Source organism: Bos indicus, chromosome 1 (genome assembly GCF_029378745.1).
Source record: "Bos indicus isolate NIAB-ARS_2022 breed Sahiwal x Tharparkar chromosome 1, NIAB-ARS_B.indTharparkar_mat_pri_1.0, whole genome shotgun sequence".
Taxonomy (NCBI): Eukaryota; Metazoa; Chordata; class Mammalia; order Artiodactyla; family Bovidae; genus Bos; species Bos indicus.
In genome coordinates, this window is record NC_091760.1 from 81,058,996 (window position 1) to 81,085,761 (window position 26,766).

Below are 26,766 nucleotides of genomic sequence, written 5' to 3' on the forward strand. Positions count from 1 at the left end.
CTGCATAACACAATGCACTGTCACTGTCCTAGGCTACCTGTAAAGCTACCTGAGGGCAGGATCCAGCTTGTTCTCTGTCGCATCCCCAGCACCCCTCAGCCTAAGGACACGCCATAAGCATTTGCTGAAAGACAAATGAATAAACATGTAGTTAAAAACGCGTGATAAGTTTATGCTGAAGAAAATATTCATCTGGAGAAGACCTAGATCAATCCTGCAGGTTAGAGTAATTAGAAAAAGGCCTGAAACTAAAGTAGTATTTCAAACGGGTTAAATTTCAGTAACATTTAGAAAAAATTCAAAGCTAAAACAAGCAATGGGCAAAGATAAAAAGGGTGGCCTCAAACACTTGCCTAGAGGACACATTGCCTGTACCCTGGTGGCGCACCACCAGGTTTCTGGGCAGGGCTCCAGGATTAGCTGACCATAGCTGCACGGCAATGTCCTCCCGCTCACCAACGGGCAGACACTAATAGAGATAATAAGCCACATGCACCCAAAATGGCAAGGAAAAGCATCTTCAGTCTACGCTCACGGTGAGCCTCGCGACGACCAAGCCGAAGGGTGAGGACAGGGATCTCCAGGGCGCCCTCTTCTGGCGAAGGAGAGACTACATCCTCCCCTATTCTCGTCCTTTAAGGTAAAACAGGCTGCAGGCCGAATTGTGTCGCCGCAGAAATGTCAGTGACACTCCCCATGACTGCCAAAGAATTAATAGTGCGGTACAGCTTCCGCAGGCTCGTCCCCACAAAGAAGGTGGACCTGCGGGATTCGAGGCCCCGTATTCACCTCCCCAAGCACCCTTGCGGGTCGGCTCTCGGAGCCCTCCCTGACCCCAGCCGCTAAGCACCCGAGTTCGCGGCCCCAGCGTCTCCTCCAGAAGGCCGTGCTCAAGTTCACTTGCCTGCAGCCTCGAGTCGGAGGGGTGCGCGAGAGAAGGGTGGAGCTTTACTTACACCACCGCATTCATTCCCATCCCACCCACAGCGTACCCGGCTAGGAGGACGCGGCTCCCTTAAGGCTGGGCGCGCGCGGCGGACCGGAAGTGACGTGCCGTGCGGCGTATTCCCGCCCTGCCCTTCGCCGGCGGGAACTCAGGCTGCTGCTGAAGGCGGCAGCTGTTAAGTGTCCCCGCTCTGCGCTCGGGGGTTCCTGGGCCTGAGAGTCTCAGCTTGGGGGACGGAGCTAAGACTTCGTGACCACCTCGCCCTTTCCTTGTCCCGGAAATCTCAGGAACGAGCCGGCGGCGTCCTCGCTCTCGATACGAGCGACTGAAAGGCCCAGGCACTGCCGGGGAACACGCGCGGGGAACCGGGGAGAACAGGTGACCAGCCGGAGAAATTGCGAGGATTACCTTCGCCTTTCTCCATTCTTGCTCCCTCGATGCCCCTGTGATGTCTTCCACCCCTTGCGCACCCCTTGGTGTACGGGTAGCTCAGTCTTATCCTTCAAAGCCCTGCTTTGGATGATACTACAGCCTGTGGCAGGGATGGACTAATCCAACAACGTTGAAAACCTTAGTTTACAGATATTAACACTTTATTTTATTCATTGATTATATACTCCTAATGCTAAGCACAGAGCTTTGTGTTTGCACAGTTCTTTTAACTCAGTTGCCTTATGAAATAGGTCTTTAGGTTCTTTTACAGAAGGGGAAACTGGGTCTGATAAATGGTAATTCAGTCACCAAATCTTATAGAGCATCTATCCTGTGCCAGGCCCTGGAAACACAACAGTGAAAAAAAATTGCCACTAATGCTGGGGATTTTCAGGCAAACTATCCCTAAAAACAGCCTTGTGCTGCTTGGGTGAATGTTTACTTGAATGATAGTACTTATCTTCTGGGTGAGATTTTGTAAATTCCTCATACTTTTCTGCGTTGTTTCGATTTCTTCACATGAGCATGCAATCAGAAAAACAGCTATTTACATTTTAACATCAGTGTCTCCTCTCCCCCAAAAGCTTCTGAAAGCAAGCACAGGCTCTGCCAGTAAAATAGGCTCTTGAGTGGAGCTCTAGGCCCATAAGAAGCAGAGGGTTTTCATTTGTGGTCCTGGTACTCCTCCTAATTTTTGAGTCCATTCTAGGGTCTGAGCAAGAGCTAGGCCGATGACTGTTGAGACCCCTGTACAGTTTGGCCATTAATGCCATTGTACTTAACAAAAAGTTGGAAGGCCTTTTTTCTATAATTCACTCACTGTAAGTAGATTTTAAGTTCCTTTAGCACTTTGGCTTGTTGATGTCCCACTAGTGCTCAGTAGAATGCATTCAGAGGATGCTAGGTCACGGAGTGATGCCCTTCGCATAGTATTTATTGAATGTCTATACGGGGTTAAGTGTGCTTTCAGGCTATACTTCTTCATAATGGTTTCAAAAGAGCTTTTCCCTTTCTGTCTTAGACCTGGTCAGGGTGAAGTAACCATGCAGGCGTTTCTAAAAGGCGCATCTATCAGCACTAAACCACCGCCGACTAAGGATCGAGGAGTAACTGCCACTGCCAGAAGTAGTGGAGAGAACAAGAAAGCCAAACCTGTTCCGTGGGTGGAAAAATAGTAAGAACACGTATTTTTGTTGAAATAATAAATTACTCTCAGACCAGTTTTGAGTCACTTTTTCTGTTTAACTTAGGAGGATGACTTGCCTTGCTTGTGAAGTGAAGTTGCTCAGTTGCGTCTGACTCTGTGACCCCGTGGACTGTAGGCTACCAGGCTCCTCTGTCCATGGGATTTTCCAGGCAAGAATACTGTAGGGGGTTGCCATTTCCTTCTCTAGGAGATCTTCCGGACCCAGGGATAGAACCCAGGTCTCCCATATTGTAGGCAGGCGCTTTACCATCTGAGCCATGAGGGAAGTCCTTGCCTTGCTTTAGTTCAGTTCAGTCACTCAGTTGTGTCCGACTCTTTGCAACCCCATGAACTGCAGCACGCCAGGCCTCTCTGTCCATCATCAACTCCCGCAGTGCACTCAAACTCACGTCCATCGAGTCGGTGATGCCATCCAACCATCTCATCCTCTGTCGTCCCCTTCTCCTCCTGCCCCCAATCCCTCCCAGCATCAGTCTTTTCCAGTGAGTCAACTCTTCGCATGAGGTGGCCAAAGTACCGGAGTTTCAGCTTTAGCATCATTCCTTCCAAAGAAATCCCAGGACTGGTCTCCTTTAGAATGGACTGGTTGGATCTCCTTGCAGTCCAGGGGACTCTTGAAGAGTCTTCTCCAACCACAGTTCAAAAGCATCAATTCTTTGGTGCTCAGCTTTCTTCACAGTCCAACTCTCACATCCATACATGACTACTGGAAAAACCATAGCCTTGACTAGACAGACCTTTGTTGGCAAAGTAATATCTCTGCTTTTGAATATGCTATCTAGGTTGGTCATAACTTTCCTTCCAAGAAGTAAGCGTCTTTTAACTTCATGGCTGCAGTCACCATCTGCAGTGATTTTGGAGCCCCAAAAAATAAAACACTGTTTCCACTGTTTTCCCCATCTATTTGCCATGAAGTGATGGGACCAGATGCCATGATCTTAGTTTTTTGAACGTTGAGCTTTAAACCAACTTTTTCACTCTCCTCTTTCACTTTCATCAAGAGGCTTTTTAGTTCCTCTTCAGTTTCTGCCATAAAGGTGGTGTCATCTGCATATCTGGGGTTATTGATATTTCTCCTGGCAACCTTGATTCCAGCTTGTGCTTCTTCCAGTCCAGCGTTTCTCATGATGTACTCTGCATATAAGTTAAATTAAGCAGGGTAACAATATACAGCCTTGACGTACTCCTTTTCCTATTTGGAACCAGTCTGTTGTTCCATGTCCAGTTCTAACTGTTGCTTCCTGACCTGCATATAGGTTTCTCAAGAGGCAGGGTTGCCAATTAGGACTTCCCTAGTGGTCCAGTGGCTCAGACTCCGTCCTCCCAATGCAGAGGGCCCAGGTTCTATCCCTGGTGGGGGAACTAGATCCTAAGAGCTCACATGCCAAAGCAAAAATCAAAGATCCTGTATGCTGTGGCTAAGACCTGGCACAGCCAAATAAACAAATACTATTTTTTTTTTAAAAAATCATCTTTAAAAGAAAATCACCCAATTGTGTAAGTCATAGAACCTTGGAACTGAAATGTACCTTAGAATACTCTAGCTCAATTCACTTATTTTCTGCATGAACTACAGCCTTCTCTGTTACTGAGGTCTGTAGTTTTGGGGGCTGAGATACAGCAGTGAAGAAAACAAAGTTTCTATAAGCTGATCATAAGCTCTTAGGAGTTTTGCTTAAGTCCACATAATCTGTTCCTCTTTTCATTACTGGTAACTGGAAATTGTTGAGCTTTTGTTTATACATTTTTGGCAAAAACAACACGATGGGGCTATTAAATTTCAGTCAGTTAAGTGATATTATAACAAGTAGTTGTAACCCCTAGTGTACCCTCAGTTATTACCAAAGAATTGCAGATTACTTAAAGCAAAGTAAGGCCTTCATAAGTTTTGTTTGGCATCAATAATGGTTTTAAAAGTTGGAAATTTCACATAAAAGTCTAGAATCTTTTCATTAAATAAATTACACAAAGGTTAAAATCTAGATTTTCAGCTTCTCAGGAGATTATGCAGCACTGTATTCAGGTTCTCACCTGAAAACACTTAAATGGAATACTGCTCATTCTGGAAAGGTAGTATGTTCCTCACTTCACCATAGTCCCTACTAGTGTCTCTTGTCTTAAACTTGCATTTTTCACTCTTGTTATCTGCCTGGACTCTGCAGGTATTTGAATATGAAACCCTGGTTTATAATACATACTGGTTTTCTAAGGTAACATCTGACATAAATTCTTTCTGGCGTTGGCCTGATTACTTAGAAAAGTATAAATAGAAAAGAGCTTTTGATTAGTTAACTAAGCACTAAAGCATAACCTTAGTGTTGCATAACTTAGGTTAACATCATTAGTTACGTAAGACAAAAGTTATACTTGATATTGATTAAGCTTATTTTGTTAGTGCTCAAGTGAATAGGTATGTGAATAGGTATGCATTTTTTGTGCACTTAGGTGATAAAAGAAATTGGTTTTAACCAATTAACAACACAGTAACATATATGTAACTGTATTAGCCATAATTGTTATCTATTTTGAGGTTGCTAAATAGGTCTCTTTTCAGCTTAGGTGCAACGAAACATGTTACTTACTAGGCAAGTGTTAACTTTACATTTTGAACCAGTTGGCATTTGTGATGTTATAAAATAAAATCATATTGCATAATTTTTGTAAGCACAACAGATGGAAACAGTGCATCTGGAACAGTGAGGAGTCACTTAATTTCATTCCTAAGTATGTATTTGCCTGAAGTGAATACAGACAGGGTTTCCATATCCAGTTATGAAAGTTTCTCATTTCATTACTGATATGAGAGAATTATCATTGGTATTTTAGCAAAAGGAAAGACTTCTGTGGCTACTGTAATATACTAAATAAGTTTTTTTTCCCGCCCACAGTCGACCAAAATGTGTGGATGAAGTTGCTTTCCAGGAAGAAGTGGTTGCAGTCCTTAAAAAGTCTTTAGAAGGAGCTGATGTGAGTAGCATATGCTGTCTGGAGTCCTAAAGTCATTGGGAGATTTGAGAATTCATTCACTCTCTTCCTTCCTTTATAGCTTCCAGTCCCTTTTAAATACTATTCTGTATATACATAGTAGGCCCTTTATTACTATTTGTACAGTGGAGGAGTAGTTCAACAAATATTTGTTGAGCATCTCTTCTATCCTATGGTGGCATGGTTATATGGTACACAAGTAGAGACCATTAAGCAAGATAGACTGGGTCCCTTTGCTCATGAGCTTTCATTTTGGTGGGGAGATAGAATAAACATGTAAGTACAATAAATGAGAGAATTCTGTCCTAGAGGAAATCAACCCTGAATATTCATTGGAAGGACTGATGCTGAAACTGAAGCTCTAATATTTTGGCCATCTGATGTGAAGAGCCTCATTGGAAAAGACCCTGATGCTGGGAAAGATTGAGGGCAAGAGGAGAAGGGAGTGACAGAGGATGAGATGGTTGGATGGCATCACCAACTCAATGGGCATGAGTTTGAGCAAACTCCAGGAGACAGTGAAGGACAGGGAAGTTTGGCGTGCTACAGTCCATGGTTTGCAAAGAGTCAAAAACAACAGCGACTGAACAACAATAGGTACTATGAGGAAGAGTAAAAGATTCTTTGAAACTATGATTGCTCACCTAATTTTAGGATTTGAACTCTCAATACAATACCAAAAAAAAAAGTGTTCTGTTTACAGCATCATGTTACCTGCTGTGATATAGGATAAAATGTCCTTGAGTGAGTTTACAGCATCATGTCACCTGCTGTGACATAGGATAAAATGTCGTTGAGTGAGTTGCATTTTCGATTAATTCAGAGACAAGATAAACCCATGTGAAGAATTAGGAGTTTAAAATTGTATAAGGCAAAGTGTTATAAGAGCTTAGTGGAGGAAGGGAAACAGTTGCAGAGGATAGTGTGATGTGGTTTTTGCTGTATTCTGACAGTTTTCTTCCTTCCTCTCAACCTGGCTGTTTTGAATTAGAGATTCTTTAGGTTTTGATGCCATTGTTCTCTTCCTAGAATTACACTGCAACAGTATATATTTGAAAGAAGTTATATTTATAAAACTGTTGAATCTTCTTCACTAGTATTTGTCTTAATTTGATCCACATACCTTTAGCTTTTAATTTTATAATGACATACAATTTAAATTGCATGCTAATATTTACACAGATTGCAGGACATGATGTTTTTTAATTGCTATGATTCATCAACTCCTTAAAAAAATGAAGTGGGATTATGATCCAGTTCTTGACTTTATGGCATCTAATTTACAAGGCTGAATTAAGAATTTTCTTCTTTAACCGCTTGTTCAATAATTTGTGTTTCTTTTCAGATTTAAGTTTTTTGAAACTTAGAGTTGAAGTAATTTTGTAAAGGAAATTAAAATGGATAACCTGTATAGCACAGGGAATTCTGCTTAATATTATATGGCAGCCTGGATGGGAGGGGAGTTTGGGAGAGAATGGATAATTGTATATGTATGATTGAGTCCCTTACCTGTCCATCTGAAACTGTCACAACATTGTTAATCAGCTATATTCCAATACAAATAAATTTTTTTTAAAAAAAGACTAAAGCAAAATAATTCATTCCTTCATTTACACTAAAGAATATTAAAGTAGAATTATAAGAGACTTTTTTTCAGAAATCAATTTTTAGAACTGATATTGCATGTACAGTCCTTGAATGCTCTTTATGTATATATTATCAGACTATTACATAATGTAAGGCTTCATAATTTTACTGTATTGTAAAGAATTTAAAGTATTGTATGTAGTAGTTGACTGGATGAATCATTACAACTACTGAAGTAGTTGGAGCAAAGTAAAAATGAAGTCTTAAAAATGAAGATGGCTGGGAGATTTTGTTTTTGTTTTTAAATAGGGAATCTCATAGTTTGTATCTTAAACTGTATGTTACCAGTGTAACAGTAATAGTTTTTTAATATATTTATGTATTGCTTTATTTACTTCGCACATACTGAGTACTGCAGGAGATACTGAGAACATAGATGTGAGTAGAACAAATAAGATTCAAGCTTTCCATATAGTGAGGTGAACAGGTATTTTAAGTTAAACCCAACAGCTAAATAAATAACAATAAATAATTGCAAATTACATCAAGTGCAACAGAGACCAATGGGAGAATAACAGAAGAGACCCTCCTTAGATTGGGTGGTCAGGGGAGGCGTCTGACTTGTAGTATGGGAGGAGTTGATAAACAGAAGAACGGAGTCAGACTTCAGCTCATGGGGAAGTATATGTGCAAGCCAGAAAGTGCTTAGCTGTTGGAGGCCATTGTGAGTTGGAATCTAGGAGAGAGAGGTGGTGAGAAAATCATGGACATCCTTGTAGGTTATAGTAAGCAAGTTGATTTGGGGATGTGTTTTGCTTTTCTCAGTAGAGTTTGAACATGGTGAATAGCTTTAAGTAGCAAGTAGCGTGGCATCTGATTTGAGTGAGGAATGAATGGATGGGAAGAGGGAGGACGGGGCAAGAGTGGAAGCAAATAAACCTCACTGCTTAGTTTCCTATGTGCAGTGGTTGCCGTACAGGAAAGGACATACTGAAGACTGTAGTTTCACAGAGAAAGACAAATATCATACGATACAGCTTATGTACAGCAATTAAAAAAATATATACAAATGAACTTACTTACAAAACAGAAACAGAGTCACAGACTTAGTACACAAACATATCCTTACTAGAGAGGGGAAGGGTTAGTAGGTAGATGGGGAGTTTGGGATTGACATGTACACACTGCTATATCTAAAATAGAAAGCCAACAAGGACCTACTGTATAGCACAGGGAACTCTGCTTAATATTCTGTAATAACCTAAATGGGGAAAGAATTTGAAAAAAAAGACACATGCCTATATATAACTGAATCACTCTGCTGTACACCTGAAACTACCAATTATATTCCAATATAAAATCAAAAAAATTTTTAAAGTATACAGTTTCATAACAGTACTTGTTAGAATTTAGTACATTTGTTAATCTGTACCACAGATGAGTTGACTGTTTGATAGGAGCCAAGCCAGCTAGATTTAAGGTTTATAAGAACTAGTTATTTAATCTTATCCTATCTTCTACTGGTGAAATATATGCAGACATCCCTACAGGCGGGGTACATAATCATGATGTGGACTACTGTGTGACAATAGATGCTTTTTATTTTTAATGTTTCTATTCTTGGAACTTTAGCTCATGGAAAGCCCCAGTATGCCATTTTCATTCCTTTTTCCTTGATATTGGCCAAATCCAATTTGGTCAGTGTCCCTTTTGAACCAACTGACATCTTTATAAAATATAAAATCTTGCCCGGTCATGAGTTCAGATGTGAGATAAGGAACTGACAGAAGCTCAGGATTTCATTCACAAATAGGAGGTTTTTAATTCCAGCTTTGAAAATCCCACCTAAGTATTAGATTAGATATAGAACAATTGTAAGTATTGATTCAGTTTAAGATACTAGAAAGACATCTTTGGGAAAAATGATAGTGTTTGTGAAAAAGCAGGATTTAGTAGTATTATTACTGTAATACCAGTTATATTAAGAAATCTTTGTTTTCAGACATATATGCCCTATTAAGGAAGTCATTGTACTCTTCCATAGACATTTTCAGTCACTTTTAACCTGGGTGCATCAGAATATAATTTTTTTAAAAATAAAATCTTAACTTCTGCAGCTCCCTAATCTCTTGTTTTACGGGCCACCTGGAACTGGAAAAACATCAACTATTTTGGCAGCAGCTAGGGAACTCTTCGGGTAAGTTGAAATCTCTCTCTTTCTCTTTTAAGACGACACTAAGAACCTCTGGTACTGCTTTTCTTTCTCTAAAACTTTGCACTTGGTTTTTCTGTGAGTTTGTTGTTGGGTTGTTGTTCAAGCGTTTGAATGTACAAGGAGCCTCGTGATTTTTTTTCATCACTTTAAAACTCATTGTCATTTTGGAGACTAGAGAACCCTATCTGCAGTCATGCTGATAATTTCATTACTCTTAATGGTCATGTTCATGTCTGTGTCATAGAATTTGCTGTTTTGATGCTACTGATGTGGACCACCCCTTCTTGAGTTCTTTCTTGCTCTGGACTTCCCAGGGCCTGCCTCTAAAGTGGCTGGGCCAGCTTCATGCCCTCAAGTATCCTAAGTGTAAGCAGAGTGTCCTAGTTGATGCAGTATGATTCCAGGTACAGCAGAAAATCTCTGTGAGCCACCTTCTTAGAGTCCTCTTCCTAGACTGACTGTGTTTAGCTTAGCCAGCTGTTACAGTAGGGGGGGCTGGAGCCCTGTATTTAAAGTTAAAAGATATATTTCAGCCCCTATATGGTATCCATGCAACATGCACCAACATAACAGCAGCTATCTTTAATTTGTCCAGGATTTTAATATCAGGCATATGGCCTAAGGGTACATTTGAAATCCTACACATGAAAATAATTAGATGCCTCTGAAACCACCAAATACGTAAGGATAATCAGTTCTGTTGAGATGTCAAGGAAGACAAAAGGGGAAGCTGCTCTGAACCTAGTATTTTGACAGCAACATTTGTTTTCTCAAGAAAATTTTAAAGGAGCTTTTTTGATTAATTCCACAACTCAGATCCAGTCTGAACCATCCTTAGCAATGCAGTCATAAAGAAGCTGTTAAGTATAGTTTACTATTAGTTGTTCTAGAGTAAGTTTTATATATATATATATGTATGTATGTATGTTATGTGTATATATATACACACACACACATAGAAAAATAACTAGAAGGAAGTATTAAAACAGTGGTTTAGCAGGATATGCCAGGTGTTTTTATTTTCTTCTAAATTCTCAGATTTTCCTACGAAGAGCTACTTTTAATAATTTTTTAAAAAGAACTAAAAAGTAAATAAATAAACTTCATATTTGGATCCAGTAGTTTTCCTTATAGCAAGATACTTTTTGGAAAGAATTCAAAATATGCTACATTGCACCTTCATTTTAAATTGTAACATATTTAAAACTAAATGTTTAACAATGGAAGGATGTTACCAGTCTTAGGTTAGAAAGTCACAGCTATTAAAATGATTTTTACAGTGTTTATCATGATATGGCAAGATGTTTATGAACAGTACAAAGTGGAAAATTGATTTAAAATTTAGCACAGTATGTGGTATCATCTACCTTTTTTTTTTTAATGTATCAGAAAAAAGCTAGAATGTTAAAGAAAAAAAAAAGAAAAAAGCTAGAATGTTAACTGTATGACTTTCCAAAAGAGAAAATACAGGACTGTGTGCCTTATATCCATATTGTTAACTAGGTGTATTTTAAACTATTGAAAAATGTACAGATGTTAAAATATGGTTTAAACCTGGTTTACTTATGTGCTCTATGATGTTTCTCTTTTTTTTATTTTAACATAGGCCTGAACTTTTTCGATTAAGAGTTCTTGAGTTAAATGCATCTGATGAACGTGGAATACAAGTAGTTAGAGAGAAAGTTAAGAATTTTGCCCAATTAACTGTGTCAGGAAGCCGTTCAGAGTAAGTAAGCTCACCTTCCCTTTTTTATACCGTGTCTTTTTATTTGTTTAAAATACATTTCTGCCAAAATTTCAACTTTTTTCATATTAGATCATATTATTTAAAATTAGAAATGACTTTTCCATTAGTAACTAATTTTAAGTTATTTAGCTATCAGGGGTTTTTAGTTGATATTTTGTCTAAGGAGTATTCATTAGTCAAATATGGTTTGGTGGTACACTCAAATAAAAATCCTGATTTTTAATAATAATTCAATAGGGATGTTTAGTCAACTGCATATACTCCTTAGGTGGCAAAGTTCAAAGGTTGAATTTTTGGTACCTGGCATATATTTAATTTTATATGAGAGCACACTTGAGAATTTATAGAAAGTGAATGACAGTTTTTGATATCTACCTTGGATTGACAATATATATATATCATGTACTTGATAAGGGACTTAGATCAAGAATAAAGAATTTTTACAACTCAGTAATAAAAAGACAACCCAATTTAAAAATGGGCAAAGGATGTGAATAGGCATTACTCCAAGGAAGATGTTGCTGTTGTTGAGTTGCTAAGTCATGTCCAACTCTTTTGAAACCCCATGGACTGTAGCCCACCAGGTTCCTCTATCCATGAGGTTTCCCAGGTAAGAATGTTGGAGTGGATTGCCATTTCCACCTCCAAGGGATCTTCCCAACTCAGGGATTGAACCTGAGTCTTCTGCATTAGCCAACAGGTTCTTTACCACTGAGCCACCAAGGAAGCCCAGGGATGATAAACAAATGGTCAATAAGCATATCTAAACATGCTCATCAACATCATGAGCCATTCAGTTCAGTTCAGTCACTCAGTCGTGTCCGACTCTATGCGACCCCATGAATCACAGCACGCCAGGCCTCCCTGTCCATCACCATCTCCTGGAGTTCACTCAAACTCACATCCATCGAGTCAGTGATGCCATCCAGCCATCTCATCCTCTGTCGTCCCCTTTTCCCCCTGCCCCCAATCCCTCCCAGCATCAGAGTCTTTTCCAATGAGTCAACTCTTCGCATGAGGTGGCCAAAGTACTGGAGTTTCAGCTTTAGCATCATTCCTTCCAAGGAATACCCAGGGCTGATCTCCTGTAGAATGGACTGGTTGGATCTCCTTGTAGTCCAAGGGACTCTCAAGAGTCTTTTCCAACACCACAGTTCAAAAGCATCAGTTCTTTGGTGCTCAGCTTTCTTCACAGTCCAACTTTCCCATCCATACATGACTACTGGAAAAACCTTAGCCTTGACTAGATGGGAGAAATGCAAATCAAAACCATGTTGAAATACCATTTACACCCATGTAGAATGGCTATATGGAGAAGGCAGTGGCACCCCACTCTAGTACTCTTGCCTGGAAAATCCCATGGATGGAGGAGCCTGGTGGGCTGCAGTCCATGGGGTCGCTAGGAGTCGGACACGACTGAGCGACTTCACTTTCACTTTTCACTTTCATGCATTGGAGAAGGAAATGGCAACCCACTCCAGTGTTCTTGCCTGGAGAATCCCAGGGATGGCAGAGCCTGGTGGGCTGCCGTCTATGGGGTCGCACAGAGTCGGACACAACTGAAGTGACTTACAGCAGCAGCAGCAGAATGGCTATAATCAAAAAGACAGAAAACAACTGGTATTACAAAGGATGTGGAGAAATCAGAACTCTTGTACATTGCTGGTTGTAATGTAAAATGGCACAGCCACTTTGAAAACAGTTGGCAGTTCCTCTAAAAGTTAAATATGACCCAGCAATTCCAGCCCTACGATATGTACTGACAGGATATGAAAATATATACACATGTACACAAATGTTTATAGCTGCAGCTTTCATAATAGTCAGAACATGGGGAAAACCCAATATCCATCAACTAAAGAATGGACGAATGAAAGATAGTATGTTCATCCATTTGGCAATAAAAGGAATTGAAATATGAGTTACAACATGGTTGAACCTTAAAAAACATTACATTAAGCGAAAGAAGCCAGTCACAAAAGACAGCATATTATGTTGACAATATGATTCCATTTGTGTTAAATGTCCAGAATAGGCAAACCTGTGGAAACAGAAGGTAGAGATTCCTGATTGCCTATGGCTGGAAAAGATGGGAGAGAAGAGAGATGACTCCTGATGGGCACAGGTTTCCTTTTGGAGTGATGAGAACATTCTAAAGTAGATTGTGATAATGATGTGTGAATTAACTCCTGTGTATTTCTCTGAATCAGTGGAAAGCCATGTCCTCCTTTTAAAATTGTGATTCTGGATGAAGCAGATTCTATGACCTCAGCTGCTCAGGCAGCTTTAAGACGTACCATGGAGAAAGAGTCTAAAACCACCCGATTCTGTCTCATCTGTAACTATGTCAGCCGGTATGTATATTGCCCTAAAGATAGATACCAGGGAGCCTTACTTTGATAGCCCCTAACAGAGGAAAAAAATGTTTCAAGGTTACCCTTAGTTTCCCCTTCATCAAATCTTGTTCTTAATTATTTGGGGGAGTTTTTGTAGACAATGACTTGTTTTTTTCCAATATTTTACAGAATAATTGAACCTCTGACCTCTAGATGTTCTAAATTCCGCTTCAAACCTCTGTCAGATAAAATTCAGCAGCAGCGGTTACTAGACATTGCTGATAAAGAACATGTCAAAATTAGCAATGAGGTAATTACTGTTACTGTTACAGCTACTGTAAATTAGTAATGCCTTTGATGAATGCCTATGAAGAGGCCCTTTCTGAAAAGTCAATTTTGTATTGCTTCAATTTCTGATGCCAGTTGCTCAGCCAAAGGTAAATGAATAGCTGGAATGTCTAGGAATTACAGGTTCAGCCTTACTGTTGCTATTAGAAATTTATTGTCTGTCAATATTGCAGACTCAAAGCTGAGGCAGATTTCATACAGACTACAAATTCTTCAACAGCAAACCTCTGCATAGTCATTACTAATACTTCTGTGCAAGAATTAGGTATGATGCAATTCTGGTAGTGATAGAATATATACACCCCTTATTCATTGTAACAGAATTTAACCATAATTTATGTAATCAAGGCTGTCTCCATTAATCCTGCCACTACAGAATTGACATTCTCCATTAAATTCATCCTTAATTGGCCATTACAGATTAAGAACAACTTTTTTCTCTTTAGGGAATAGCTTATCTTGTTCAAGTGTCAGAAGGAGACTTAAGAAAAGCCATTACATTTCTTCAAAGTGCTACTCGACTAACTGGTGGAAAGGAAGTCACAGAAAAAGTGATCACAGATATTGCTGGGGTAAGAGCACTAGGTATCCTGAAATTATTGTAGTTGACTTTTTTGTGACTTGACTTTACTTCAGCAACTAAGAGTGCTTATTATGTGCTGTCTATTCAAGCTGCTTCAACAAATGCCATAGACTGTTATATAAACAGAATTCTCAGTTCTAAAGGCTGGGAATTAAAGTGCCCACAGAGCCAGTGTTGAGGACATACTTCCTAATTCAGACCCATTGATACCTCCCTGCATCCTTCTATGGTAAAGGAATATTTTCTAAGGGCATAAATTCAATTTGCGAGGGCTGCACTCATGACTGTAATCACCTCCCAGTGGTGTCACCTCCAAATACTATCATGTTTAGTCTGTAGCTTATAGTAGTAGCTAGGGAGTATCAGAATGCAGGCAGGGATGTGGCAGTTAAATTTTAAAGGGTGGGCCCTCTCCAAGGGGTAAGTGACTAAAGGAATTCTCTGGTGCCACACCCTTGTTTTCAGATAGTCCTTTCCAAACTTAGCTCAACTGATCAACTAGCTCTGTATTGACATCTTGGAGAAAAGATTTTGTAAATGCCTTCCTCTGGTTATATGGCAGTGCCTGATCTTTATGCATTGGTGTGCATAATCAAGGCTGGACCTACCTATCCAGCTACAAAACATGTGCTGCCTGAAGCATTTAACAGGGAGTAGGTACAAGACTGGTAGAGAAGTCAACTGTCTTCACCCAGAAACTAATTCTTTTAGGTAGTACCAGCTAAGACAATTGATGGAGTATTTGCTGCCTGTCAGAGTGGCTCTTTCGACAAACTAGAAGCTGTGGTCAAGGTAAAGTGACTTTACTAGCCTTGGGGAAGGGTGAAGGGATAATAATGCTAAAATATATACGTTTTGGTTATAGGACTTAATAAATGAGGGTCATGCAGCAACTCAACTTGTAAATCAACTCCATGATGTGGTGGTAGAAAATGATAACCTTTCTGATAAACAGAAGTCTATTATTACAGAAAAACTTGCTGTAAGTAGGCATTTTCTACATTTCAGCACAACATACACACCACACCCACAAAAGGGCAGTTTTACTTACAATGTTTCATTTTCTTGTAGGAAGTTGATAAATGCTTAGCAGACGGTGCTGATGAACATCTGCAGCTGATCAGCCTCTGTGCTACTGTGATGCAGCAGTTAACTCAGAATTGCTAAAACTATGTTCAGTATGTATTTCATAAACAATTTATAATAAAAATAACCAAAGCACCTTTAAAGTGAATATACAATTTATTTAACATTCAAACTTCATTAAGACATGTGCAATATGGCAATTTTACTGGGGGTTTAACCCTACCTAGGATGATTGCTTGCTGGGGCTTAGCAACAGGGTCCAGTTCACACTTAGCACTAATTAAATACTTTATTGAATAAATATAATACCAAACAAAATGCATTCAAATGCTAAAAAAAAAATCAATTTTAAAGGCCTTTCTATTCAGGCTAATGACAAACACAATAAAGGCAGATATGCTAGTTTAACATAATTGGCTGATTTTATACAGCACTTATATCTTTTAGTCCACAAGTATATTATTAAATGATAGAGAACATCTAATACAACCATTTCTACAGAACTAGGAAATAAATTTCTAAGAAAGAAAGATTTTACAGACCCCATCTTTTATACCCACCCCAACAGTCTAACTCTAAAGAGGATAAAGCCAATGCCTTTCCTCACAAGAGCTCACGACTAATGTCGCTTTGCTATCAAAATCTGTATTTCTGATCCGTTATGAGCATTGAGACAAGATTCAAATATTCCCAACGAAAGAAGCACAATGCACGTTGTGATCGCCTATTCAGCAACAGCGAGCACTGCATTCAAAACTATCTCATCCCAGGAATTAAATAAGGTCGGCCACATTCATTGGCATTTCCTCCACTGTAGTATTGTAGAAAGTCTCAATGTCACGAAGAATCCTCTTGTCTTCTTCAGTAACAAAGTTTATAGCCACACCTTTCCTCCCAAATCGACCCCCTCTGCCAATTCTGTGTGAGGAAAAGAAATCAGTCATTAGAATACATTACTTCTCACATGCTGCATGAACTACTGAACATGATGATCCACTTGTTAACCATCAGCTGCTGTTTACTTATCAAGGTTATAGTTCGTGCTTCTAATTGGAGCACTAGCTGCTCATCAATATCTAGAGAAAAAAATCTTCCTCTGCAGTTAGTGCCAAAAGGATTCAAGGCTTGTCTGGCTGCAAAATGAGATTTCATCAGGTGTTTTGAGCATTACTTTTTTTTTTTAAAGCAGATGACAGTATTGTGTTTGGGGCAGTGAATTTAAAGCCCATACCAAAGTGGGCCAGCCAAGAGCAGATGTCGGCCTGGGACAGATGTAAAACACCAGGGATAAAACAAAGAAGTTATGTAATCCATTTCGACGCACTCCTGGAACTGTAAACTGCAAATACAAATGCTTTAAGGTTAACTATTGTCTGAAACTTAACAACTTTTTCCAGTGGGAAAACAAGTATTTGGTATGGTAACCCAAACTTATCACTGCTTTTTTGCTCAGTTTCACACGTTGTAACTCAAATTACTCAAACGTGTTACCTCCAAAACATCTCTCTAACCTTCCTGATAGAAACCAGACAATACAAACCACCTAACAGGCTAATATACAAAATGCCTTAGCTGGAGCATGTTAAAATATCAAATAATCATGACAAAAAAAAAAACAAGTATAAATACCGACTCGCTCTTTATTCAAACAGTGTGCTGTTTCGCTTATGATTCCACGTCCTAAATTACGTCAACGCCGTTTCTGAGTGCCATCTCGTCATCAACTGCTGCTATCGACTCCTGTATTTTTTAAAAAGTCTTTTTTTACATCATATAACAAAGTACAATTCAATTTACTTAGGGATAAAGCCACTATAACTAAACCAGGGACTGCTCAAATTGCTACCAGACAACACCAAGAAAATCCCAACTATAGAGGAATCACCAAGAAATCACATGGACACAAGAGCATCACTAAAAATAAAGCTCAAAAGTAAGACCAACAGATCTAAAACAACCTGATCTGTATACTGTGGAGTCCACGATTTGGGCAACATTCACAACTGTTTTCCCACTGTGTATAATCTTCCCAAGTACAGTTTTGATTATATCCTACCAAGTCACTGTCTTAATACTTAATTCCCTGATTTGAAGTTACCTTTCAGACAATTTAGTCAGTAGAAAAGCAATGAGTTACACCAATACATTACTAAGTCAAGATGCCATCTACTCACCTGTGAATATAATTTTCACGATTGGTAGGTAGATCATAGTTTATAACCAATGACACTTGTTGCACATCAATTCCACGAGCCTGAAATACAGTGATAATGATGTTCAAATTCTATGTAATACAGGGGCTTCCCTGGTGGCTCAGCAGTAAAAATCTGCCTTCAGTGAATGAAGGAGATGTGGGTTCAATTCCTGAGGTCCCCTGGGAAAGGAAATGACAACCCACTCCTATATTCTTGCTAGGGAAATTCCATGAGCAGACGAGCCTGGTGGGCTACAGTCCGTGCGATGTAGGCCACAAAATAGTAATGAACTATATACTAAGTAGTATAGCTCACTGTGGAGCGTGGCCTTCTTTATTCTCCCAAATAGCCTGAAGTTGGTAAAGGCCATTAAAAAACCTTCCCGCAATAACAAACTTTTGGTGGACTAAAAAAAGCATTAAGAGACTTACCAACAGGTCAGTAGTGATCAGAACACGGCTTGACCCTGATCGAAATTCCCTCATGATAACATCTCTTTCTTTCTGGTCCATGTCACCATGCTGCAAAGTAACAAACCTATTAATTCAAGGATCACCAATCAAATCAGTAACTTAAAACTTTATCAACATGTATGAGACCAAGCGTCCCTGGCTGCTACTGGAGCATAGCAGACAGGTATAGTAAAGAAACAACTTTATTTTTAGCAGGGGGAACGACAACACAGCACTTAGCAGCTATATTGTAGTCTAAATCCTGCTTTAGTAGAGGCTTCAATTACCAGTACTAGGTTAGAATACCTCTTACCAGGGCAGAAACTGTGAAGTCCCTGGCATGCATTTTCTCTGTGAGCCAGTCCACCTTGCGCCTTGTATTGAGAAAAATAACAGCCTGTGTAATTGTCAGTGTCTCGTACAAGTCACAGAGTGTATCCAACTTCCATTCCTACAGTATTTCAAAGAGAAAGTAACAGTCACGAACTTTCCAACTTACATTCTTTAAAAACTCATTTATTAGATTGGTCTAATGACATATTGCACCAAATCTTAAGACAAAGGACACTGGACATTAAGAAAGAGGTCCACCCCAGTCTTTACAATCTAGTGCAGTTCCTCTTCTTCTTGTGTAATACTCTGCTAGCATTATTACAAAAACCAAGGCTATCTTGGTTTCTGTAATTTTAGCACAGTGCTTATACAAGAAGGTAAAAACCTAACTTTTTATTTTAACAATTACAAAAATTACCTCTCTTTCAACATTAATATAAAACTGTTTGATTCCTTCAAGGGTCAATTCTTCCTTTTTCACCAAAATTCGAATTGGATCTCTCATGAATTTTTTGGTCACTTCCAACACATCCGTTGGCATTGTGGCAGAAAGCAACACCACCTTAAAAAGATTTGTCACACATAGTTAGCACAACTTCCACAATACTCAAGGGAAAACATTTTAAAGTCAAGCACCCCTGAACGTGGAATTATGCCAGACTAAAGTAAGTTATGCATCAGTTGCTGTTAAGTAGGGGGAATGACACAGAACACTTCAACTGTAATAGTGCCTGTGTTTAATCTCCAGCAATTTTAGGAGACTGAAACAAAGCTCACCTGAATACTAGTATTTAATTTTTGGAAAATCTCATAGATTTGATCCTTAAACCCTCGGCTCAGCATTTCATCTGCTTCATCCAAAACGAACATTTTGATCCATTTTGGAGCTGTTAAAAAATACAGTCATGCCATCATATCTAAATTCTCAGGCATACTATTTGCTTTATTTTAATAAAAACTCTACTCATCAGCAATACTTACAGAGATATCTTCTGTTTAACATATCAAACACTCTCCCTGGTGTTCCAACAACAATATGTGGTGCTTCAGCCTGCAGTTTTTGCATTTCATTTCGAACATTTGTTCCACCAATGCAGGCATGACAAGTTGCTCCCATATAATCTCCAAGTGCCAGAATTACCTTTTGGATCTGAAAGCCAAAAGCCTTAATTATTATCCTGCAGAATTACAGGCTTGTGACTAAACTTCAAAAGCATAATGGCAAATATCTGGTCTGCAAATAGCTTTAATTGCATGCACAGCACTTAACTACTTCCAAGCTTAAAATGCAGACCAATCTAACTACCTCAAAATAGACTTCTGTGAAAACATCTTGTGCCTCAAACTTTGAATCCTAATGCCCAGGTATCAGCTAGGTAAAATACTTCCTGCACTATCCTCCACTGTGTAGCAAAGTGTAAGTAGTGATAAAAAAGTAGCAGATTTAGCTGGAAGTTAATATTTATCCCTGAAGGATACTGCGACTTAATAATCTTGGCCTTAATAAAGCCTACAGGTATATTAGCAAGGCTTTACTTCAAAGCCAATAGAGCAGTGAGCTTTGAAAACGCAGCATGCAACAGATGTATCACAAACTACTAAGACTGTCAAAAGAGATTATATCACTGCAGTTTTCATGTTGCACAACTGCATTCAAACTTAAAAATGAAAACGGGTCTAGTCCACCCTGAACAGAAACCTCCAGTTTCTCAATCTGTTACACAACCCTGCAAACCATACCTGCACACCCAGTTCCTGTCTAGCTTTCAACAAAACTCCCTGCATGCATGGACAGTTAAAAGGAGGGCTCTATAGGACAAATTTATACTAAGCTTTAAATTCTTCACAGTTGTGAAACCTGAAACCTATGCAACACGCAAGCAGTTTTTTCAACTACACTATCAATACCTGTTGAGCCAGTTCTCTGGTGGGGGCCAATACTAGTGCTTGGGTCTCCTTGAACTCAATCTCCAACTGTTGCAGGATGGAAATAGCAAATGTGGCTGTCTTGCCAGTACCTGACTGAGCTTGAGCAATCACATCATACCCTAAAAAAAGTAGGATACATATTTACCGATCCCACATCAAACCGTTACTTCTAGTTCACACCATGTATTCCCTTTGGAACATGAATTATGCCCAAACAATAAAAGTGATCAGCAATGAGTATTCTCTTCATTTCAGGTCAGTCCCGAAAGATGATTGCCATCATTTCACTTTAAGGAATACGTATAAGTGCTAGTTTCCCAAAAGGTAATTTCCCCATATTAGAGGGGGAAAGATCCAGGTCTATGTTGAACAGTTAACTCGTTTTTAAGAAGTGTCAACACGTTCTTTTACCTTTAATACATGGAATAATAGCTCTCTGCTGAATAGCTGATGGCTTCTCAAAACCATAAGCATAGATGCCCCGAAGAAGAGACTCCTTTAAGTTCATATCATCAAAGTTATCAACAATCTCATTCCAGTTGCTCTGCAAGTTAAAAAAAAAAAAAATAAAGGAATAAATGGGATGAACCAACCCACCTTTCCAAAGTTCCAAATTCCACATCTATTTCTTACCTCGATGACACCATCGGGGTCCATTCCCTCTGGGCCGCCATGTTCTCTGCTGACAAAAATACTGCAGTTAGAGAACTCCCTTCCCCATAACCCCAAAACTGCACATTCAGGGCGATAAAAGCCCTTTCATAACCGGTCTCACCCGGTCGCCCTCCCCGGCACGTGTAAACTTTCCAAACGATCAAAGGAAGATGGTGCCGCAGGGCACAAGACTTACAGCGCGCCCACTCAAAGGTTAGCAACCAGGGACGCCCTGAAACCCTACGGACGCAGGCCCTTCCCCCCAGGCCCGAGCGCCGGGCGCTCCCCTCTCGGCCACGGACCATCTCGCGAGAGCTCCACGCGCCGAGCTCCGCCCCTAACACTGCGCAAGCCGGGGTGATTGACGCGGGCCAAGGCCCGGCAAGGCCTTGCCAACGGTTCGCCGGGAACGTGTGGCCCACCCAGCCCGGCCTCTAGCCGCCGCCGTCCTACCCCTACCCACACCTATCGTCTAACGCTCCCAAACCGCGCGGCTGGCCGCGAATAAAGCTTCGGGCCCCAGTTATACTATACCGACTGCGGACTGCGCCACGGCTTCCACTAAACGCCGGGCTCCGCAGAGGCAGGGGAAACGGCCGCGAATTCAAGGCGTATTTGGGAAAACACACTCTTTTACCACCCCGTTTTCATACTTTTACCCCACAACCTAAGCCCTACCCACCATGGAAGCTTCTCGAAGGACACTGGGGTACTGTACCCCAAGGCAATGCCTAAAACCCAGAATTCCCTGCCTCCTGACCACCTATTACAATCTCCACCGGCGCCTTAGGACCTATACCACAGAGCACCACCGAGGAAGCGCCATACCTGTTATAATCCGCGGAGCCACCAGACATGATCCGAAGAACCACTCAGTGCCGGACTGAAAAGACAGCCGGGCCGCGCCACCCGTTTTTTATAGGCTCGCGGCCGGAACCCGTTTTCTGCGGAGGAATTTTCCTTCGCGCTTCGGCAGCCACAAAATTGAGACCCTAAAGTGCTTATCTCAGAAAATATCCTAAGCAAATCGGTGTTAAAGCCCAAATTAGGTTATTTGCCGATATTACAGGGCTGCTGAGAATCCCAGGACCTTGGGGAAGGTTGGAACTCTTTGCTCTGCAGCGGAAGAATATTGCAGCAAGCGGTGGGCCGACCTCGTTCCAGGCCCGCCCTGTTCCTACGGGGTTTCCGCATCCCCGAAGCAGAGGCAGCTGGGGCTCTGGACAGGACCGAGAGAAGGAAAGCTGGGGCGCCCGGGGCTCTGGGTTCCCCCGGCTTCCCCTCCGGTTAGTGGGGCCAAGCTCGCCAATCCCGCGGCGCTCCGTGCCGGAGGGGCAGACAAGTCTCTACGCTGCACTGGAGGGGACTCGGGTTATTCCGCCTGTTCCCACCAATACCTGACTTGAAGATGAAGAGCCTCCTGGCCTTTCGCCGGAGCATTTAACATCCTGCAGACCCTGACTATGTGAAATTACTGCTTCGGAAAATGTCGGCCACCCAACATGTCCTGGAAGGTCCCGTTTACCGTGTATTGTGCAAGGCGAGAAGAAATTGTGTGCTCTGCACATATCTCTGGGGTAGCCACCTCTATTCTTCTCATGTTGCCTCTGGTCTTTTCTTAATTTCTCTTTAATACAATGCTTATAATATTTTAACAGGCGTGAGAAATGGCAGATAAAATCATTGTAAACTTTTGCAAATATAGGGGTAATATTCCTTGAAACGCCAGAATTTAAATGGATACTTCCTCGCCAGGTACAGCTCCATGCTGCTTTGGAATTACATAGGTTTTGGTTCTGGTCTTTTTTTTTTTTTTTCCCCCTAAAGGTTTTTTGAATTGTAACTGCTTGTATATAATGAATGTTGATTTATTGAAACTGAGAGCAATATAATCCTTGCTGTTTAATTAAGCTCCATGATTCGTAAAGCTCTAGAGGTTTTCCAACTGTAGCCCTAAGCCAGACTCGTTAATAAAAACAAAGAGAATAGTATGTTTAGTCATCTAACTTTAAAATACAGTCCCACTCATACCGCAAGATAGCACGAATACTCAAGAAAATATTTTCTCATTAATTCAGAAGGACGGCCTAAAGTATGATAACTAGAAAAAAAATGACAACTTTGTACATTTGTGTATTATATTCAACATAGTTGGTTCTAAATACCTCTTTTTTTTCTTAAAACAATTATTTTTTATAAAGTTATCATGCTGGAAATTCTGACCAAAAGTTATACCCAGATGACAAAGTGTACTTGGCCCTCCATCCAGGGATTTCGCTCCCAATCCATCCCTTTATAATGTTCAAATCCAGATTTGAAATAATGCCAGACATTTTCTGAGAATGGAGGTCAGAGGTCCTTGTTGGCTCATCCAAAACCTACTAAAAATCTGGGATCCAGGAAACTGAAGAAAATACTTAATTAGAAATGTGGCCAACAGTTAAGTCTCACTTGAGTCTTTACCATGAATCAGTCAACCATGGGGGAAATCAATCAACAATTAACACCTAATTGTTGAGTGATTTCCTTAGGTTTAGCACTACTGTTAAATGCTGTGGAGGATTTCCAGAGTATCTTAACAGGAAATAATCAAGGACTAAAACTCTGGTTTTAGGTCACAGTTGCTCAAGGGGTTTCAAGGTAAGAAAGCTCCTTAATCTAAAATTCAGCAAAAATCCAGACCCACGTACCCTGCAAGTCTAAAATGTATTTCAAATAAATGCTGTGTTTACTACATTTTCAAGTGCTTACTCAATAACATTAATAAATAAAAAATGAGATAAAGACACAAACAAAAGACACTTTAACAAAGTTTTGCATATCAACACAGAGCATACTGTTAAACTTTTTTACTTACCCGAGATCTAAAATTAGATGGCCGTCTCTAAGTCAACTACAAACTGCTTCTTTGCTAAGCTGGAACGTAGGAGGCTATTTGTACTGCAAATATACTAAAACTAGGCTTCTATCCCTTTGTGAGCCACAATTGTAAATCTATCTAGCAATTTTAAGTCAATGTTCAGCAGAGGAATCAAGGAATTAGTATGGGTTTGTCAGTATGACATGAAAAAACAGTAACAAAACATTAAAAGAGTATGCTTTATGTCGGGTGATGTCACCCTATAGAAAGGACCAAGTATTCTCATGATTCAACAACATTCAACAACTACATTGTGTGCCTTCTTGCCAATCTAACATTGGTTTAAGGCCTCAGTTGATTTTTAAGTAACAGCTATGCATTTAAAGCAATGTCTTGGTAAACTATTGATACACAAAAGTTTGTTAAGGTGTGTTTGGATCTTTTGGACTGGCTTCTCTGGTGGCTCAGGTGGTAAAGCATCTGCCTATAGGAGAGTTGGGTTTGATCCCTGGGTCAGTAGAATCCCTTGGAGAAGGGAATGGCTACCCACTCCAGTATTCTTGCCTGGATAAGTCCATGGACAGAGGGGCCTGGCAGGCTATCCAGGGGGTCACAAAGAATCAGGCATAACTGAATAACTTTCACTTTGGATCTTTAATTCATTTATTACTTATTAATGTTGTCTATTATTTAGTAAACACATAAGATAATACATCCATCTATAAGTGTTTAGAAAGAATTGTCTTGAACTGGTCAGGAACAGTGCCTCTTTATTATTCAGTTACTGGAGGAAATTAAGAGGCTAGATTCTGCTTGAATGACGGCAATGTCCACAGAAGCAATTTGGACAGTGGCACTCACTGCCGCATTCTTCACAGTAACTTTTTTTTCCTTTGCTGCTTGGCTTATGGGATCTTAGTTCCCTAATCATAGATTGAACCTGGGCCTTTGGCACTGAAATTACTGAGTCCTAACCACAGGACCACAGTGAGAAAGTTGGCTTAAAGCTCAACCTTCAGAAAACGAAGATCATGGCATCCGGTTCCATCACTTCATGGGAAATAGATGGGGAAACAGGGGAAACGGTTCAGACTTTATTTTTTGGGGCTCCAAAATCACTGCAGATGGTGACTGCAGCCATGAAATTAAAAGACACTTAATCCTTGGAAGGAAAGTTATGATCAACATAGATAGCATATTCAAAAGCAGAGACATTACTTTGCCAACAAAGGTTCGTCTAGTCAAGGCTATGGTTTTTCCAGTGGTCATGTATGGATGTGAGAGTTGGACTGTGAAGAAGGCTGAGCGCCGAAGAATTGATGCTTTTGAACTGTGGTGTTGGAGAAGACTCTTGAGAGTCCCTTGGACTGCAAGGAGATCCAACCAGTCCATTCTGAAGGAGGTCAGCCCTGGGATTTCTTTGGAGGGAATGATGCTGAAGCTGAAACTCCAGTAACTTTGGCCACCTCAGGCGAAGAGTTGACTCATTGAAAAAGACTTTGATGCTGGGAGGGATTGGGGGCAGAAGGAGAAGGGGACGACAGAGGATGAGATGCTGGATGGCATCACTGACTCGATGGACGTGAGTCTGAGAGAACTCCGGGAGTTGGTGATGGACAGCGAGGCCTGGCATGCTGCGATTCATGGGGTCACAAAGAGTCGGACGTGACTGAGCGACTGAACTGAACTGAACCACAGGACCACCAGGGAATTGTCCTTCACAATGACTTTTAAAACCATCTATGTGAAGATAGGTAAAGATATTAATAGAGTTGAAAAAAATGCAAAAAATTGAGGAGGACCATGGAATGGGGTGTTGAACAAGGACAAGTTTATACTCATTAATCCAGGGTTATTAAGTTCTATTGTGTAATCAAGATATGGAGGTTTTTCTAGCTCTACCCTTATAAAAACTGAAATAAAGATACATTGTTGTACTTCAAATCAATACATCTTAAACCATGGTATGGGTAAAAATCAATAGGAAGAGCTATCTGAAATGCAGATTACGTGGGACTCCACCCTCCCAACCCAGATCCAGTAGATCTAATCTGAGGTGGGGCCAGCTTTTTATTTTGGAAAATTCTAAACCTAAAGACCAACCTAGATAGCATATTCAAAAGCAGAGACATTACTTTGCCAACAAAGGTTCTTCTAGTCAAGACTATGGTTTTTCCAGTGGTCATGTATGGATGTGAGAGTTGGACTGTGAAGAAGGCTGAGCGCCGAAGAATTGATGCTTTTGAACTGTGGTGTTGGAGAAGACTCTTGAGAGTCCCTTGGACTGCAAGGAGATCCAACCAGTCCATTCTGAAGGAGATCAGCCCTGGGATTTCTTTGGAAGGAATGATGCTAAAGCTGAAACTCCAGTACTATGGCCACCTCACGCGAAGAGTTGATTCATTGGAAAAGACCCTGATGCTGGGAGGGATTGGGGGCAGGAGGAGAAGGGGACGACAGAGGATGAGATGGCTGGATGGCATCACTGACTCGATGGACGTGAGTCTGGGTGAACTCTGGGAGTTGGTGATGGACCGGGAGGCCTGGCGTGCTGCGATTCATGGGGTCGCAGGGAGTCGGACACGACTGAGCAACTGATCTGATCTGAAACCTAAAGAAAAGTTGCAAGAAAATTCAACAAATGCCAAATGTTTGAAACACCGATTATTAACAGTTCACTACATTTGTTTTCTCTCATATTTATCCGTGACTCTTTCTTAACTTCTGAAAGTCACAGACATAGTAGTGACTGTTCAGTTCTAATGCTTCAGCACTACATCCTAAAAACAATGATACTCTTTTCATAAAAGGACAAACTTTTTTTCTTTCTCCACATTCCTTAGGATTATATAACAATAATGTATCCTGCCT

At 40.4% G+C, this 26,766-nt stretch overlaps 2 protein-coding genes and 4 non-coding genes across 9 annotated transcripts; 1 reads left to right on the forward strand and 5 right to left on the reverse strand.

Moving 5' to 3' along the window:
• Positions 1–1,071: 1,071 nt before the first annotated feature.
• RFC4 (replication factor C subunit 4) lies at positions 1,072–15,615 on the forward strand. The gene is made up of 11 exons (XM_019958390.2): positions 1,072–1,324; positions 2,400–2,552; positions 5,474–5,552; positions 9,275–9,354; positions 10,979–11,098; positions 13,330–13,473; positions 13,645–13,765; positions 14,250–14,375; positions 15,098–15,178; positions 15,252–15,368; positions 15,458–15,615. The coding sequence occupies exons 2-11, from the start codon at positions 2,422–2,424 to the stop codon at positions 15,551–15,553; spliced, it is 1,095 nt and encodes a 364-aa protein (XP_019813949.1). The 5' UTR covers positions 1,072–1,324; positions 2,400–2,421; the 3' UTR covers positions 15,554–15,615.
• Positions 15,610–21,988, reverse strand: EIF4A2 (eukaryotic translation initiation factor 4A2). 4 transcript variants are annotated; one of them, XR_011566829.1, is made up of 12 exons: positions 21,864–21,988; positions 21,015–21,063; positions 20,793–20,925; positions 20,361–20,500; positions 19,434–19,602; positions 19,230–19,339; positions 18,871–19,014; positions 18,433–18,570; positions 18,099–18,188; positions 17,647–17,726; positions 17,106–17,212; positions 15,610–16,390 (listed from the first exon to the last, which is right to left on the reverse strand). XR_011566829.1 is itself a non-coding variant. In XM_019958379.2 (11 exons), the coding sequence occupies exons 1-11, from the start codon at positions 21,890–21,892 to the stop codon at positions 16,246–16,248; spliced, it is 1,227 nt and encodes a 408-aa protein (XP_019813938.2). In that variant the 5' UTR covers positions 21,893–21,988; the 3' UTR covers positions 15,610–16,245. The 4 variants fall into 4 exon arrangements, 2 of the variants coding, with proteins under 2 accessions (XP_019813938.2, XP_019813944.2); XR_011566828.1 differs by having other exon boundaries at positions 17,102–17,212; XM_019958379.2 differs by lacking the exon at positions 17,106–17,212.
• LOC139185329 (small nucleolar RNA SNORA4) lies at positions 17,932–18,072 on the reverse strand. The gene has a single exon (XR_011568956.1). It is a non-coding gene; the product is annotated as a small nucleolar RNA SNORA4 (small nucleolar RNA).
• On the reverse strand, positions 18,256–18,387 carry LOC139185311 (small nucleolar RNA SNORA63). Its single transcript, XR_011568929.1, has one exon. It is a non-coding gene; the product is annotated as a small nucleolar RNA SNORA63 (small nucleolar RNA).
• LOC139185358 (small nucleolar RNA SNORA81) lies at positions 18,655–18,831 on the reverse strand. The gene has a single exon (XR_011568982.1). It is a non-coding gene; the product is annotated as a small nucleolar RNA SNORA81 (small nucleolar RNA).
• LOC139185363 (small nucleolar RNA SNORD2) lies at positions 20,603–20,671 on the reverse strand. The gene has a single exon (XR_011568986.1). It is a non-coding gene; the product is annotated as a small nucleolar RNA SNORD2 (small nucleolar RNA).
• Positions 21,989–26,766: the final 4,778 nt, after the last annotated feature.

Coding starts and splice junctions, on each gene's coding strand:
- RFC4 (XM_019958390.2), top strand. CDS start 2,422: ATGCAGGCGTTTCTAAAAGGCGCATCTATCAGCACTAAACCACCGCCG. Junction 9,355..10,978: donor GCAGCTAGGGAACTCTTCGG/GTAAGTTGAAAT, acceptor ATTTTAACATAG/GCCTGAACTTTTTCGATTAA. Junction 13,766..14,249: donor ATGTCAAAATTAGCAATGAG/GTAATTACTGTT, acceptor TTTTCTCTTTAG/GGAATAGCTTATCTTGTTCA.
- EIF4A2 (XM_019958379.2), bottom strand. CDS start 21,892: ATGTCTGGTGGCTCCGCGGATTATAACAG. Junction 20,501..20,792: donor TATTATTCCATGTATTAAAG/GTAAAAGAACGT, acceptor TACTTTTTTTAG/GGTATGATGTGATTGCTCAA. Junction 17,727..18,098: donor TGATCACTACTGACCTGTTG/GTAAGTCTCTTA, acceptor ACTGTATTTCAG/GCTCGTGGAATTGATGTGCA.